The sequence below is a fragment of the Strix uralensis genome, chromosome 24 (assembly GCF_047716275.1).
Source record: "Strix uralensis isolate ZFMK-TIS-50842 chromosome 24, bStrUra1, whole genome shotgun sequence".
In the NCBI taxonomy this organism is placed as follows: Eukaryota; Metazoa; Chordata; class Aves; order Strigiformes; family Strigidae; genus Strix; species Strix uralensis.
This window is the reverse complement of record NC_133995.1, coordinates 3,142,810-3,155,927: the sequence shown is the minus strand read 5'-3', so window position 1 is coordinate 3,155,927 and position 13,118 is coordinate 3,142,810. Positions and strand designations below refer to the sequence as shown.

General features: G+C 49.3%; 1 protein-coding gene across 8 annotated transcripts in view; it reads left to right on the top strand.

Moving 5' to 3' along the window:
* The window catches only part of PPP1R12B (protein phosphatase 1 regulatory subunit 12B), a 127,317-nt gene extending 114,657 nt beyond the window's left edge, over positions 1-12,660 (top strand). For 3 of the 8 annotated variants that reach the window (XM_074893991.1, XM_074893987.1, XM_074893993.1), the window contains one exon: positions 9,263-12,660. In XM_074893991.1, coding sequence (XP_074750092.1) covers positions 9,263-9,349 — 87 coding nt within the window. In that variant the 3' untranslated portion in view covers positions 9,350-12,660. The other 5 variants (XM_074893992.1, XM_074893990.1, XM_074893986.1 and 2 more) reach the window with 3 other exon arrangements.
* Positions 12,661-13,118: the final 458 nt, after the last annotated feature.

The window sequence follows — 13,118 nt, the reverse complement described above, 5'->3', positions numbered from 1 at the left end:
GAGATCACGCACACTGGCCAGCAAAAAACACAGAGTGATTGTATTTCTGTTCTCCCTTCCTAAAGCATGTTACTGGAAGGCTGTGTCAGTAAGTCAGCCTGGAATAGATTTCAGCAACGAGGAATTTGCTTCCTGATGAAATGTGCAGCATGGCTTACTGGCACGAGACATCCGCCACCGACTGCTCCCTCACGTTCTCTCTCTCGTGGCGTTGCTTCGAAGGATGGTTCTCCTGCCGTGGCTCGGATGCCCTGCGAGCACGGGGCTGGCGGGGAGCACTGCAGAGCAGGAAGCAGTGCGTTTTGCTGTCTAAGTACGCCTAAACCTCACACTGATTTTGCAGCGTTACATCATTTTATGCTATATTTTAATGCTTGTATTCCCAGAACGCCCCCTTTGCTCTGTGTCCTGCGCTTTCACTCCCTTTGAGCATGACCCAGGTGGGACCAAGCTACTTCAAGAAGGAAGGACTCCATCTGAGAGCTCTCCCGACACGGTGCATGGATAGAAACGATTTTCTGCCACCCTGGAGGAGGTTCCAACTTTATGTTTCTATTTGAAGCTTCAAATATTTACCCAGCATACGTCTTTGAAAGGACCCATTGGCTTGTGCTGCATCTTCTACTGCAATAAGTAGCCGAATGATTTGGTGGTCGCACTGTAAAGGCTCTTTTGTTCTCTCACAGAGGAGATGTGGATGGCTAGCCGCAAGGGGAGGGAGACTGAATATGTCTAAATTCCAAATTCTTTGTTCACTGAACCAGGTAGCAACCTTTAACTCCAGAGAGACCTTCCTGTAATTACAGAAATATGGCCTTCCAGAGAAAATGCAGAGAGTAGCAGTTTGTGTTGTTTCTTCAGCTACGCAGATCACTCTGCAAACCAGCTCAGTCCATGGAGTAAAAAGACAAATTGGTGTCCTCTAGTGGCCTGTCAGTTTTGAAACATTTATATTGGTTCGGAAAGCAATTAATGAAAGAAGGTACCTGTAGGAACTGTTGGACGCAGCCAAAAGCGCCTCTGGTTCAGCTGGTCCGGAGCTGCAAACTGAGGGAAGCCAAGATGGTGCTAAAGAAGAAACACTGCTAGAAGTTTGACATGTTCTTATATTGCTCTGAGAGATGTGCTGGAGACGTGAGCTAAAGGAGCCTGTGCTTGTTACTGAAAATGAGCTATTAGGTCCTCGAGAGTGGTACTTACTCTTTGCTCTCTTGCTGTGTCCTTGCTGCATTGAACCAAAGTGGCCTTTTTTTTAGTAGAATAAATAGACATGAAATTTGAAAATATCTTTTCTAAGGTGCAACTATGTTTCCACTAGATTTTGCAAAAACTCAAGTATGTGGTGAGTACCTGAGTGCACTGTGACATGTTTTTTGACAGCCACTCAGTAAAAAGGAGCATAAAATCTGTGAAGGAAAAAGGTTGAACTGGACATGTCCATAAGGAAAGCAGACTTCCCTGTCCACTTCCACTGTGCCTTAAAGCAAGGAGAGTCGGCCCAGTTGTGTTTGTCTAGCATGAGATAACCTCTTCAGAGCATCTATGTTAATCCCTAGTGTGGAGGTTGAGCCAGGAAAACAAATCTATTAATTCTGGTTAGACTTTCATTCCTGCTCTTTGCACAAGCTGAATAGCTGTCGAGCACAATCAGAAGGAATAAGCGACTTAAGCAAATCCACCAGTTTCCACCAGTTTCCTTTAACATGGAGAGCACAAGGGGAAGCAACCAAACATGCCAGGTTATTAGGTCTCAGGTAATACTGTGGTTGTGGGGATTCTTCCCACTGGTCCTTGAATTGAACCAGTCCAACAGACTCAAATCCAGCTTTTGGATCCTGGGGTGTCTGTGTCAGTTCTGTGCATGAGATGTCCTGGCCAGGGCTTTCCTCTTCTTGCAGCAGACTTCTTAGGAAGAGGAGGCGCAGCAGTGGTCACGGAATGGTCCTGGGTTTCTGGGACAGAAACGCTTTGTACTTCAGGCTATGCTTGAAGTAATGAGCTTTGTTCCTTTCATGAGTTTAACCCCTGCTAACGAAGCAATCAAGAAATGGAGAAGAGTGGGACAAACTCAGCAATCTCAAGAACTCCTTGGTGCCAGAGCTGCTCCTGCAGACCTGCTCTTGTGAAGGTGACAGAGCAGTGCAGCATTTTCCGAAGTGACTGCAGAATTAGACTGGAGATACAGCAGCTTGGCTGAGGAAGAAGAAAGAAAATTAGCATTTGCACTGAACTGAATTCAATGCCAAGTGCCTGAGGTCCCAACTTAACACAGCAATTTTTCTTGAAGGTCACAGAAGCTTCTTTATTCTGTAGCAGCACTGCACCTCCTGGCTTTGTACATTGTGCATGCTTTGGGCATTTTTATTTCCCCTAGTGTTGCAGGCGCAAAATCCCTTAATTGAAGGCAGGTACAGCTGAACTGAGAAACCTGCTTTCAGTAAGCCGGTATCAAGCAGAGTGATAAGCAATCACAGCAGTATTGTCCAGATTCTGGTCTTTGCCTTTGGCTTCAGTCCCAGCTTTCCAGCTTTTCCTGGGTTTCTTGGATAAATAGAAGGCTATCCTACCTGCAGCACACACACATTTTTACATAAGTGATCCTTTTTATCGTCTGTGGCAGCGTGCTGAGGCTGAGCTGCATCTGATCGTGCCATGCTGAGGCTTCGGCAATATTGGTGTGGAAGAATAAAGGTGGTCTCCAAAACAGTCACAATCCTCTCCATCTCGCGTAGCATGGCACCCCGTTTTACATATGTTTGATGTCTTCTGCCAGTCGGATGCCCGGCTGTGCTCCCTGTGATAAAACAGAGGATGTTTATTCTCCATGGTACCACCAAAAGAAATGTCTCTTCCAGTATGAACCATCCTCTGGTGGCTCCTGGGTGTGATTTATCCCAGGACAGACATGTGATGTGTCTGTGTCCTCACCGAGCACAGGGGCAGCTGGCACACCTCGGGCAGGTTACGTGATGGATAGATGGCGGAGATTTGGCGAGAGGGGATCTCACTGCCGAGATGTCCCTGACACTTTCCTGCAGTTTATTGCCGTGGTAGTCTCAGGACCTGTTGATTTATCCAGTGTCAGAACTGCGTTGGCGTAGTCCGAGTAGTGGGAGCTGTTTTGTCAGTTGGATGCCCTCGGGGGGCTCAAACCCCATCCTTTGCTGGCTCCCTGCTCTCACCTGCCTAGCTTCCATTGGTTTTGCAAGGCTTTTGGATGAGGTATCTTGATTCCTTAATGGAGAGCAGAGGTAGTGCTTTTGGGTAGCTAAGAATCGAGCCGGTGGATGGGGGCTACACAAAGCACCTCTCTTTTATACAAGAATGAGCCATTGGACAAAAGGCAAAGGGCATCAACACAAACAAACATAAATTTGAAAAAAGAGAAGCTAGATCCTGTAAACCATGAATTAGTGAACCATTTAACCACTGAATATAGTAGTTTTGTAGAAAAGAAAGCAGCAGGTTCCTTGCCAACTGCAGCCAGCTCCATGTCACGCGACTTGGCTGGAAGTTCATGCAAGTTCTTTGTATGGCAGTAGATTTGCCCACGCTGCTTCTGGTTAAGGACAGACAGTGACCGCCCTTTGAATGCTTTCTGCTAATTAAATGGCAGAAAGGAATCCCCTTCCCTCTCTCCTCCCTGCCATTGCACGCTCACAAGTAAGAGGACGCAGGGAGCAGCACGTTGGTTCTGGGCTGCAGTTTGTTCACTTGAACTTAAAACGACTTTTCTCGCAGATGTTTCTCTTCCTGCCTTTCCCCTCCCAGCGTCTGTGCTCCCTCCACCATGGAAGAAGGTTTCTTGTTCACGTGGCCCCGCTGCCCGACGAGCTGTCGGGAGGAAGGAGGGACAGGACGCTGCTCAGAAGGCAGCTCTGCAGCCCTCAGCATGTCCTGGCACCCACGCTTGGTGTAAATGTCCAGCACCTGGTTTCGCTTTAGCATCATGGGGAAGATGTCATCCTTGTGGGACTGGTGATGTCTGCCTGGCTTTTACCGTTTTCCCATTTTGTCTTCATCATTGCTTCTATGTTCTGTATCTCCCCGTTGCTGCTATACCTGTGCTAGCCACAGTTTGGGGGCTTGATTTCTACACTGTCCCTTGCCCACTCATTTCTTTTATAACCAAGAATGCCACGTTTTCACGTGCCTCCTGTGTAAGCAGTGTCATTCAAACTCCTCTGGTTGAAATGAGCGGTTTAAGGTTCTGACTTTTCACCTCTGGAGATCAGAGATAAATTGAGCCCCGTGACAGAGAAGAGTTGAATCTGGGCAGGGATGACAAACCCACGCACATGCCCCAGACCTTCTGGCAGGACTGAAGCCTGAGCAGAATCAAGACCCGTCATTCAGGTGCCGCGGGGACGAGGGACGTGAGCAGACGTGGTACGTGTCTCCGTGGTCTGCTGTAGGACAGTGACACTTTCAGGTGCTTCAGTCTATGTCTTCAAAATCTCCCAGGAAGCTCTGATCACTCTTTGCGACATAAGACTGCTTTAGCTTTTAGAGATACACAAAGAAAAGGAATTTTAAAGAAATTCTCAGTTGCCAGCAGTGTTTTCAAAGCCTGCGTAGGTGGTAAGTGAACGGTGGTAGTTCTCACAGTAGTTCCTAAGTCCAGGGGCTGTGTGCTGCTGGAGCTCGCTGCCTGGGTAAAGTAGAATATAACCTGCAAGAGACTGTCTTGCTTTGTGGTGGGAAATCCCTTTATTTGACCTTTTTAAAGGCTTTGGGGGCCCCCGAGGAAAGGGGTGGTTCCCAAAACATCTTTAGTGTGTTGTAAGGCTTTCCCCGTATGCACCTGAGCTGCTGCCCATCCAGCACTCACCGCTACTAATTTTTCTTTTATTCTCTTTTGTTCTTTTACTGCTTGTGGACTAAATTCACGTTTCTGTGCCCTTTTGTCTTCGTGGTGTTTTCTCTGTATTTTTCTGTCCACTCCTCTCACTCTCTGCAGAATCTCCACCAGCTCAAACAGATTCACACTCTGAGGCAGATGAATGAGCAACTGCTGGCTGAAAACAGGGCTCTGACCCGGGTCGTAGCCAGACTTTCTCTGCCTGCCAAGCCCTCCGAATCAGAGGAGCTGTAGCTGCTTTCCCTCCGGCTCATCTCGCCTCCCTCTTCCACTCTTCCAGGCAGGTCTCCGCTCCCTTGGCCGGGCTGTTCTCCCTCCCCTCGTTGCCCTCGAGGGTATCTGATGAAGCTTGTGGCTCAAAAGCAGCATGTGGCAAAGGATCCTCCAAAAGCCAGAAGCATGGTGTTACTGCCCGGCTGAAGCAGGGTTTCGCTGGAGGCTCTGTTCAGTCCTGCTGACTTTTGCTCTGCTTGGCAGATGATCCTGATCTCGCCGTTTTACTAACCGACCACGTCGGGGGCTTGCCTTGTCCTGTGGATGGGACCCGTGTCTCCCATCATCCAGGAGAGGAACAGCAGGATGGGCTCCTGCCTTGATGTGGGGGCGTAGAGTTGGGTGGGTGGCACTGAGGTGGCTACTGAGGAGTGATGGATCAGCTGCTTCACTGTGGCTTAACACGGGCAAGTGGCTTTGGGGGAGCTTGTCGGTGCCAATAGGTTAGCCAGCAGCCCCTTCCCCCCGACCTTACCTCAGAATAGGTGTTTTGTGCGGTGTCTGCTCATTATGCAGTTCTTTTTTTAATTGGACTTAGTGCAGTGAGAAGCTGGCACCCAGCAGGTAAGATTATCCGAAGTCAGAATGAACAATATAATAAATTTCTAGGGTTGTTATGAAAAGTGCACATTTTAGACACGAAAGTGATTTTTAGAAAACCTACAACTGGGCAGTCCTCAGCAGGTTTTCTTGGTCACTTGAGCAAAGAGAACAAGCTCCTTCCCTCATTTTAAACAGATTTTTGAGTCTTTCACAGGCTGCAGCATCCCCTCTGCCTCCTGTGGTCTGGCTACAAGGCAGGGGAAGCAATAGGAGCTGGGCCAGGTGCGCTTTCTTCTTTCATCTTCTGTTTTAAATTCAGTGCAGAGCAATTAGTGTTTGAAATCCAAGGACAAGCCTTCCGTAAGCTTTGCCCTCACACATCACACAGTTAAATTACATCGTTTCTTGCTACTTCATTGGTTCGGTGCTAAAATAAAGCTGTAAATGCTTCTTTCTTAGGGCTACCTGTCTTTTGCAGGTTAGTAGGGGTATTCAGATCCCTTCAGACATAGCTGGTTTTTTAAAGAAAGGAAGAAGCAGTATGCTCTCGTGGGCTGGAAGTGACACTGAGGTATAAAAAAAAAAATCTATTCTTAGCACACAAATTATATCAAGGATGATTAACCGTAGAAACAAACTAACCAGGGGAATTGTTGCTTCCCCTTTCCAGGAGTCTCAGTTCAAGACCACGCGTGTATCACAGGGTCTGAGAGAGGAGAAGGGGTGTTTTGTGTTATGTGGCCTGAATTGTGCAGCTGGTCAGATTAAATGATCTCACCATCTTTCTGGTTTAAATCTGTGAAAGTATTCTGGAACCTGTCACTGACTCATTCCTTCTCACAAGCGGTGACTTTAAGTCATTCTCCTTCCCAATGTGCTTTGAGATCTGAGAGGGAAAATTGAGCAAAACTTTCCAGACTCAGAGAAATAATGTTTCACAAACTGTAAGTCACTGGTCTCTCTCCTCCTAGGAAATTCCCCCTGCTAACACCCATCTGCTCTGACGTGCCTTGTCTCTCGTGCAGGCTGGCTGAGACATGGGTGAACTGATCCTTCCCAGCTTGCTTACAGGTTTGCAATTCACTGCTGGTGTCTGAGCTGGAGAAGAGCCGTGTGTCTGCAAGCTCTGCTGATTTTTTTTCAACTCTTCCAGTAGGTCTAACACGGGATGTTGCTGGTACCTGTAAACCTTGTCTCACCAGTGTCTGTAAACATCACAGCTATACAGTAATGTCGCTGTTTTAAACTCTGACAGATTTACCACGCTCTTGCAGCAGTGGTGCTTTCCAAAGAATCTCATTTTCCAAAATCCTTGTAATTTCTGAAGTGCCACCTTCTCCAGTGTCACAGGTGATACAGAGTACCGCTGCTTGGACCAGCCTCTGGCCCAAAACTCACTTTACGCCGACGCTGCATCATGGTCAGCTCTGCCGTCTGCTGCAGGCTGTGCTGCATCCCTCCTTCCCTCCTTGCCATTTCCAATTAGACATTTATAAAGCTTCTGTTTTCAGGCCCCTGCATTACCAGCCTGCTTTACGTGCAGTTTATTTTACCTGACTTGAGTCTGCTTTGCTTCAAAGGGAGGAATGCCCTTGACCTGGGAGGAATGAAATTTTGTAAGGTTGATTTTTAGTTTTCAGAAAGCTGCACTGGAAACTGGTGGAGTGGGACTACAGCTGGGAAACTTTTCAAGAAGCACTTGCTTTACATGTACTTATATGCTCCTTCCTTTTCAAATAAATCACCAAAGTTGCACTGAAGCGTGTGTGTAAGGCATAGCCACCGTCAGAGCTTCCAGTAAGCTGTAGAACTGGGATGGTTGCTCTCTGATGTTGCTTCTGGGAACCTCTTGACAGATTATCTCTACCAAAGCAAGTGGCAGAACTTCGTATCACTACCTTACTGCAGTGATGGACACACTCAAGGCTGCGCGGCCACCCCAAGCAGTGACGTAGAGGACAGGGACTGTCCATCTGCAGCCCCCAGTAGGTGGTTGAACTGTCACAGGGCACTGACTGAAGGCACCGTGCTGTGTTGTGGGTGTCAGGTGAAGCTCAGGAGGAAATGGAGGGGTGCAGAGTGAGACAGCAAGCACTCTTCCCGCTCCTCTGGGCTCCTGAGTGCTTTGGTGATGGGTGATGCCTCTCATTTGGCCACAGGAAATTGCATAGGGAGTCATCACTGCTGTTGTGACAGCCTGTCCTGGAGATGTGCCTGTCACACCACCGCTGCGCCCAGCAAGACTCTTTAAGCATCCCCAGCTGAAGCTCTGGCCAGCCCGTCACACAGTTTCCCCTCTCCCCAGTATCCCACCATGCTCCGCTTTCCCCCTCCTCTCTCTCCTGCAAAACCTCCCGTCTGGAGCATCCAGCGCCAGCGAGGACGGGGTTGGGCGCGCTGGGGCCAGGCAGGGCTTGGCCTGGCTGCGAGAGGAGGGAGTCGCTGCAGCAGGAGCGGTGGGAGCTGGGCTCTGCCCCGGGAGCGGCCTCTGCTCAGCGCCGGTGGGCGCGGAGGGGCTGCAGGTGAGAGGATTGGGCAGGAGGTTGTGGTCAGAGCTGAAACTCCAGCACAGGAGGAAGGAGGAGGTTCAGTGGGGATTTTGAATCTGGGGGAATTCCTGAAAGATCCACCTTGGCAGAGAGAAGTCATCGCTGAGCTCATACCGGTGCCATTCGTGTGACCCCGCTCCACCCTGGCTTGTTCCAGCAGGCTCGGGCTGTCGCCCTCAGGGCTGCTGGCACCCGTGGGGCGCGTTACACCCTCTGTGTCACACCCCAAGTCGGGAGCGTGGGGTCTCCCAGTCCCTGAGCAGCCGGGGACAGTCCCCTGAAGGTCACCTGCCTGCAGGGTGGGGAGCAAGGGGAGTCGGGAGGGGGTTTTGCCAGTGAGGAATGCTGCAAAGGGCTTGTCAAAGCTATTTCTTTCTCTATTTCCAACTGAAAGCTCTCTGGCTTTTTTCTGTGTTGCGGCCCTTGGTTGGTTGAGCTTCAGCGTTCAAAATTGAGCACCAGGGAACTATCTCCAGTGTCCGTATGTTCTACCAGTCCTCTGGCCGTGGCGTGCACGTTGCATTAAACATCTCTGAGATCCCAAAGAGATTTGGGTTTATTCTAAAGAGGTTTTGCAAGCCAGGCTTGGTCCAGTCCTGAGTTAGGATTTCAAACCTTTGTTTTCCCCTCTAGTCCTAACAAAATTGAACAAACAAATCAGAAAAAACAGCTTTATCGTTTTCTGCTGAGCCCTGTACACCCCCTGGGAACAAGTTTGGGATGAAACAGCTCAGAAATGGTTCCTGCCCTCCCAGCCTGGTCCTGACTTAGCGCTAGGGCTGTGGCAACGCTTCTCACCACGGGCTTTCCCAGCTCTAGGGGCACCCTGGCTCTGCTGTGCTCAAGTCTCCTCTCAACCCCTCCACGCCTGACAGCCAGTTTGTAAAAATCCTGGAGACGTTACGGAGAAAATACCAACATTAGAAGTGTGCTGGCTGGAAGGGGTGCGCCATCCCTGCTGTTCCCTCTGAGCCGTAGGGCTTGCCCAGCCGGCAGTGCTGAGCTGTAATCCCACCTTGTCTTTGTCTCTCTGCAGATTTTGACAGAGCTGAAGTCGGACAACCAAAGGCTGAAGGACGAGAACGGAGCCCTCATTCGTGTCATCAGCAAGCTCTCCAAATAGGAAGCCTGAGCAAAGGCAGGACAAAGAGGGGTGCCCTACACAAGCTGCCAACCCCGCCACCAAGCCCTACCCCTCTCTGTTCCTCCTGTCGAGTACAGCAAGCATTTCAGCCATGGGATCAATCTGTCACACCTGCCTTGCCCTGCCCTTTGCTGTACATTCCCTTTCTGCCCTTATTTCCCCCACAACACACACCCCTGCCATTTTATTATTTTTAATTTAAGCATGTTGTGGTATCTCGGACATTTTATTCAAGGGAGAAGAGAAATGTGAGGACTGGGTTTGAGCTGCCAAAACGACTTCCAGAAGCCCAGTATTTGGTGTTGGACTCCGATCTGGAGTAGGTAGCTCCTACTTTAAAAAGTGACACCTAAAGAACTAATCCAGCACATCCAAGCCCTTTAGAGGTGGGAAATGTGAACGTGGGCTGGGACTCTGAGGATGCACATCAACCCACCCCAGATGTGGGACTCTGGTTGAAATGTGATGCTGTGAAAGCCACCAGGGCTGATTTCTGTAACAGGCTGATGACAGCTGCCTTTGCACAGAGACCTTCTTCTCCTTTTGCCCCAGTAGACTGAGTCTTTTACTTAATACAAGATTTTAAATCTGTTCAGTAGCATCAGTGCTGACTCCCAGCATCAGGTCCCTTACCCCTCACCCTGCCTTTCCTCCGCAGCCTGCGTGATTGGGTATCACACTGTATCCTTGCAGGGCTCCTGTCTCCGTTAGTACCATCTGCTAATTGCATCTGGACTCTTGCTCCTCTGGATAGGATGTATCACAGACACTTGCCAAGCTTTCTGAAGGACAAGTTTGAACCCTTAGAGATCCTCTGCTGCTTTCACGTGCATGTGAGCGTGAATCACCTTGCAGGGAGCTGTGCCCACACCAGAAACCAGCCTCTCTGTCCTAACAGCTGTCTGGGACGTTTTCCTGCGATGTTCACGAAGGCAGAGCCCTGTAGAGGACTCTGGTCTGGTATTGCAGGTACCTTGCCTTGATTTGCAGCTGGAGGCTGACCAGGTGAACGGCAGCACTGGTTTGTTGGTAGAGGGAGGGAATGGCAGAGTCCATTCCCACCCACCCATCTGGTGGCGAAGCAGCTTGGCACAGCTGGGTTTCAAGGCAGAGGAGCGTGAAGCAGCGATCTCTTGTCCCCCTGTGTGCCTTGGGAAGGTGTCGGAGGGACAAGGAGCTACCCTTGGGCGTGCTGGTAACTGTATCACTAGGATACAGCTTTTAATCTGTCGAAAGCTTGCAATAAGCCTTGACCTTGAAGGAAACCTCAAAAAAAACCCTCTTTAATGTTATGCATACTCAGAATAGTTTGGAATTGTTCTCTCTATGGGCATTTAGACAGTGGCTCCTCTGTGTGCTGCGTGATTTTGATGATAGCAGCAGTAACCTGTCATCAGATCTCTTGAGCTTCCCCTTAATAGACTCCTCTCAAACGATATCTTCCCTCTCAGACACTTCCTGCTGTACCCAAACCACTTTCCCATCTACATCCTTCCATATTCGTCCTTTCATTTCTTTTGTCCTTTGATTTCCCTGCGCCATCTGGCTGAGAGTTGCAGTCTCAGTCCTTGAACTGGAGGTTGCCATGAAGAAGTCCTACCTAGGTTCCCAGGCACCTCTGCTGACTGTGGGCTCACGGCTCCCGCCAGGCTGGTGGGACTATTTCCGCTATGAAAGAGATAGATGAGATACTTGAACATGAGCATAATTCTTGAGCTTGCTCAACAGGGTAAAATTTATCTCTGTCAATCAATCCTGGGCTTTTTGGAACCTTTTGCTGGTTATTGCTTCAGAAAGTGTGTTTATTTTCCTCTCCCTTGGGTTTTTTTCTTAGGGTTTTTGGTTTTTTCTAATTCTCCATTTTTCCCCTTCCCCTCCCTGTCCTGCCTCTTTCCACCTCTCCAGCTCTTCTCAGAGCTGCTGGTTTTTCCCCAGGCAGCTCTGAACAGAGGTTCCTCTTCCACCACTCTTCAGCCCGTGGAGCTGTTTGTGCACGGCATGAGATGCCGTTTCTCCTGGTACACTGAGACCCTTCCTCTGCTGCTGTGCTTTGGGGAGGAAGAGACCAAAGCTGGTAATGGCATCAGGGTTTCTGCAGAGCACTGCCTAAGCCAGGCATCCTTTTTATATTACTTTATTTTAACCCTGCTATATTTAACAGCTTTAAGTCTTGAGATCCGGTCAATGCTTTTTCTGCACGCCGTTCCCACTTGGTGCACTCTTTATGTGAGTACTTCTGCCGTTCTTGATGTTTTTTCTCTTGGTGACCCACTCCTCGCTTCAGACTTGGGCTCTCTCAGCTCCAAACAGGAGTCCAGTCCCTTCTGTGCCACGTGGAGAAGAAGATACTCACCCGCTGGGGCTGCTGGTGGCTGGCGCAGCGCTGGCATGCCGATGCGCGTGCCTCAGGCCGTGCCGTTTCAGACTAACGATCCTGTTCTTCTCACGAGGCAGGTTCCTGGCAGCGTGAAGAAGCCTGGTATCTGTTTTAGGGAGAGGGTTCAACCCAATCTGACAAATCCATCCTGCACTGACGTTTTGCCCCTTCCTACCAGGACACTCGTGTTTTATCCTAAGGAACAGTATGCAAAGGGTGCGGAAGGCTTCGTTCCTCTGCGTGGCACCTTGCAAAGCCAAACCACTTTAGATGAAGTCTCTGCTTAGCACTGGATTATCCCCCTGAACTCTGACTAGGGTAGAGGACCCACCAACAGTTTAGTCTTGCTGACTAGCCAAAGCTGTGAGTATTTCGTGACGACGATGCAATTGCAAACCAAATTCTTGAGAATGAATTTTTTTGGTCTCACTTAATGCCTGACATAACCAGTGCACTGAGGAGGTAACGAATAGGACACCTTGCACTCCGCGCTTGGGACAGAGTGCAAAGCAAGCAGTTTTTAAAACTGATCCCTATTTGAACCAGAGCATTTGCCAGACGTGGTCTCCACTGGAGAACACAAGCTTTTTTTCTAAGCAATTGCTTGGGGTGAATTCATTTTTATTGCTTGGGGTGAACCCGCCTATTGTGGCTGCGAGTTTGATGATGGCTCTTTGTAAATAAACTCCTTGGAGAAGCAGGACTAGCTTACGAGATGGGGAGAGAATGTATTTTTATGCAACTTTTGAGTGGCCTTTCAAACCCTGAGATGAATGATTTGTTTTACTGGTTGTTGTTATATAGTATTATAAGTATTATGTGTTTGAAAGTTTGGGAATAATATTCACATCTATGATGCTTGTAAACACAACAGTATTTATAAATGAATAAAATAAGAGTTGATAAAATAGAAGCTTTGACTTTGCTTCCATCTTTCTGGAGCCTGGGAAGCTGCTGCAAGTTGTCTAGCCTAAAATGCCCTGTTTCTCCCAAAACTTCCAGTGCTCCCCTGCGTGCCTGTTCGGGGAAAGCTCAAATGAAGGAACTGTGGGCGCATGTCCCGAAAGGCACCCTCCAGCCGGGAAGGAGAAGGGGAGAGGGTCCCCTCGGACACCTCTGAACCACAACGGGGTTCAGGCCCGTCTCCCTCCATGGTGCCAAGCCCTGTATTTGCTCTGCTCGGGAGCTTGGTCAGGATAAACCTGTAGCAACGCCACGGGCGCTGGTGCCACATCTTGGAGCCTTTGTCCCGGGTGAGGTTGCTAGAAACTTCTGTGTGTTTTGGCCTTCGGAGGTGGCTACAGAATGCCAGAATCATTCAGGTTGGAAAAGCCCCTCGGGATCATCGAGTCCAACCCTCAGCCCGACTCT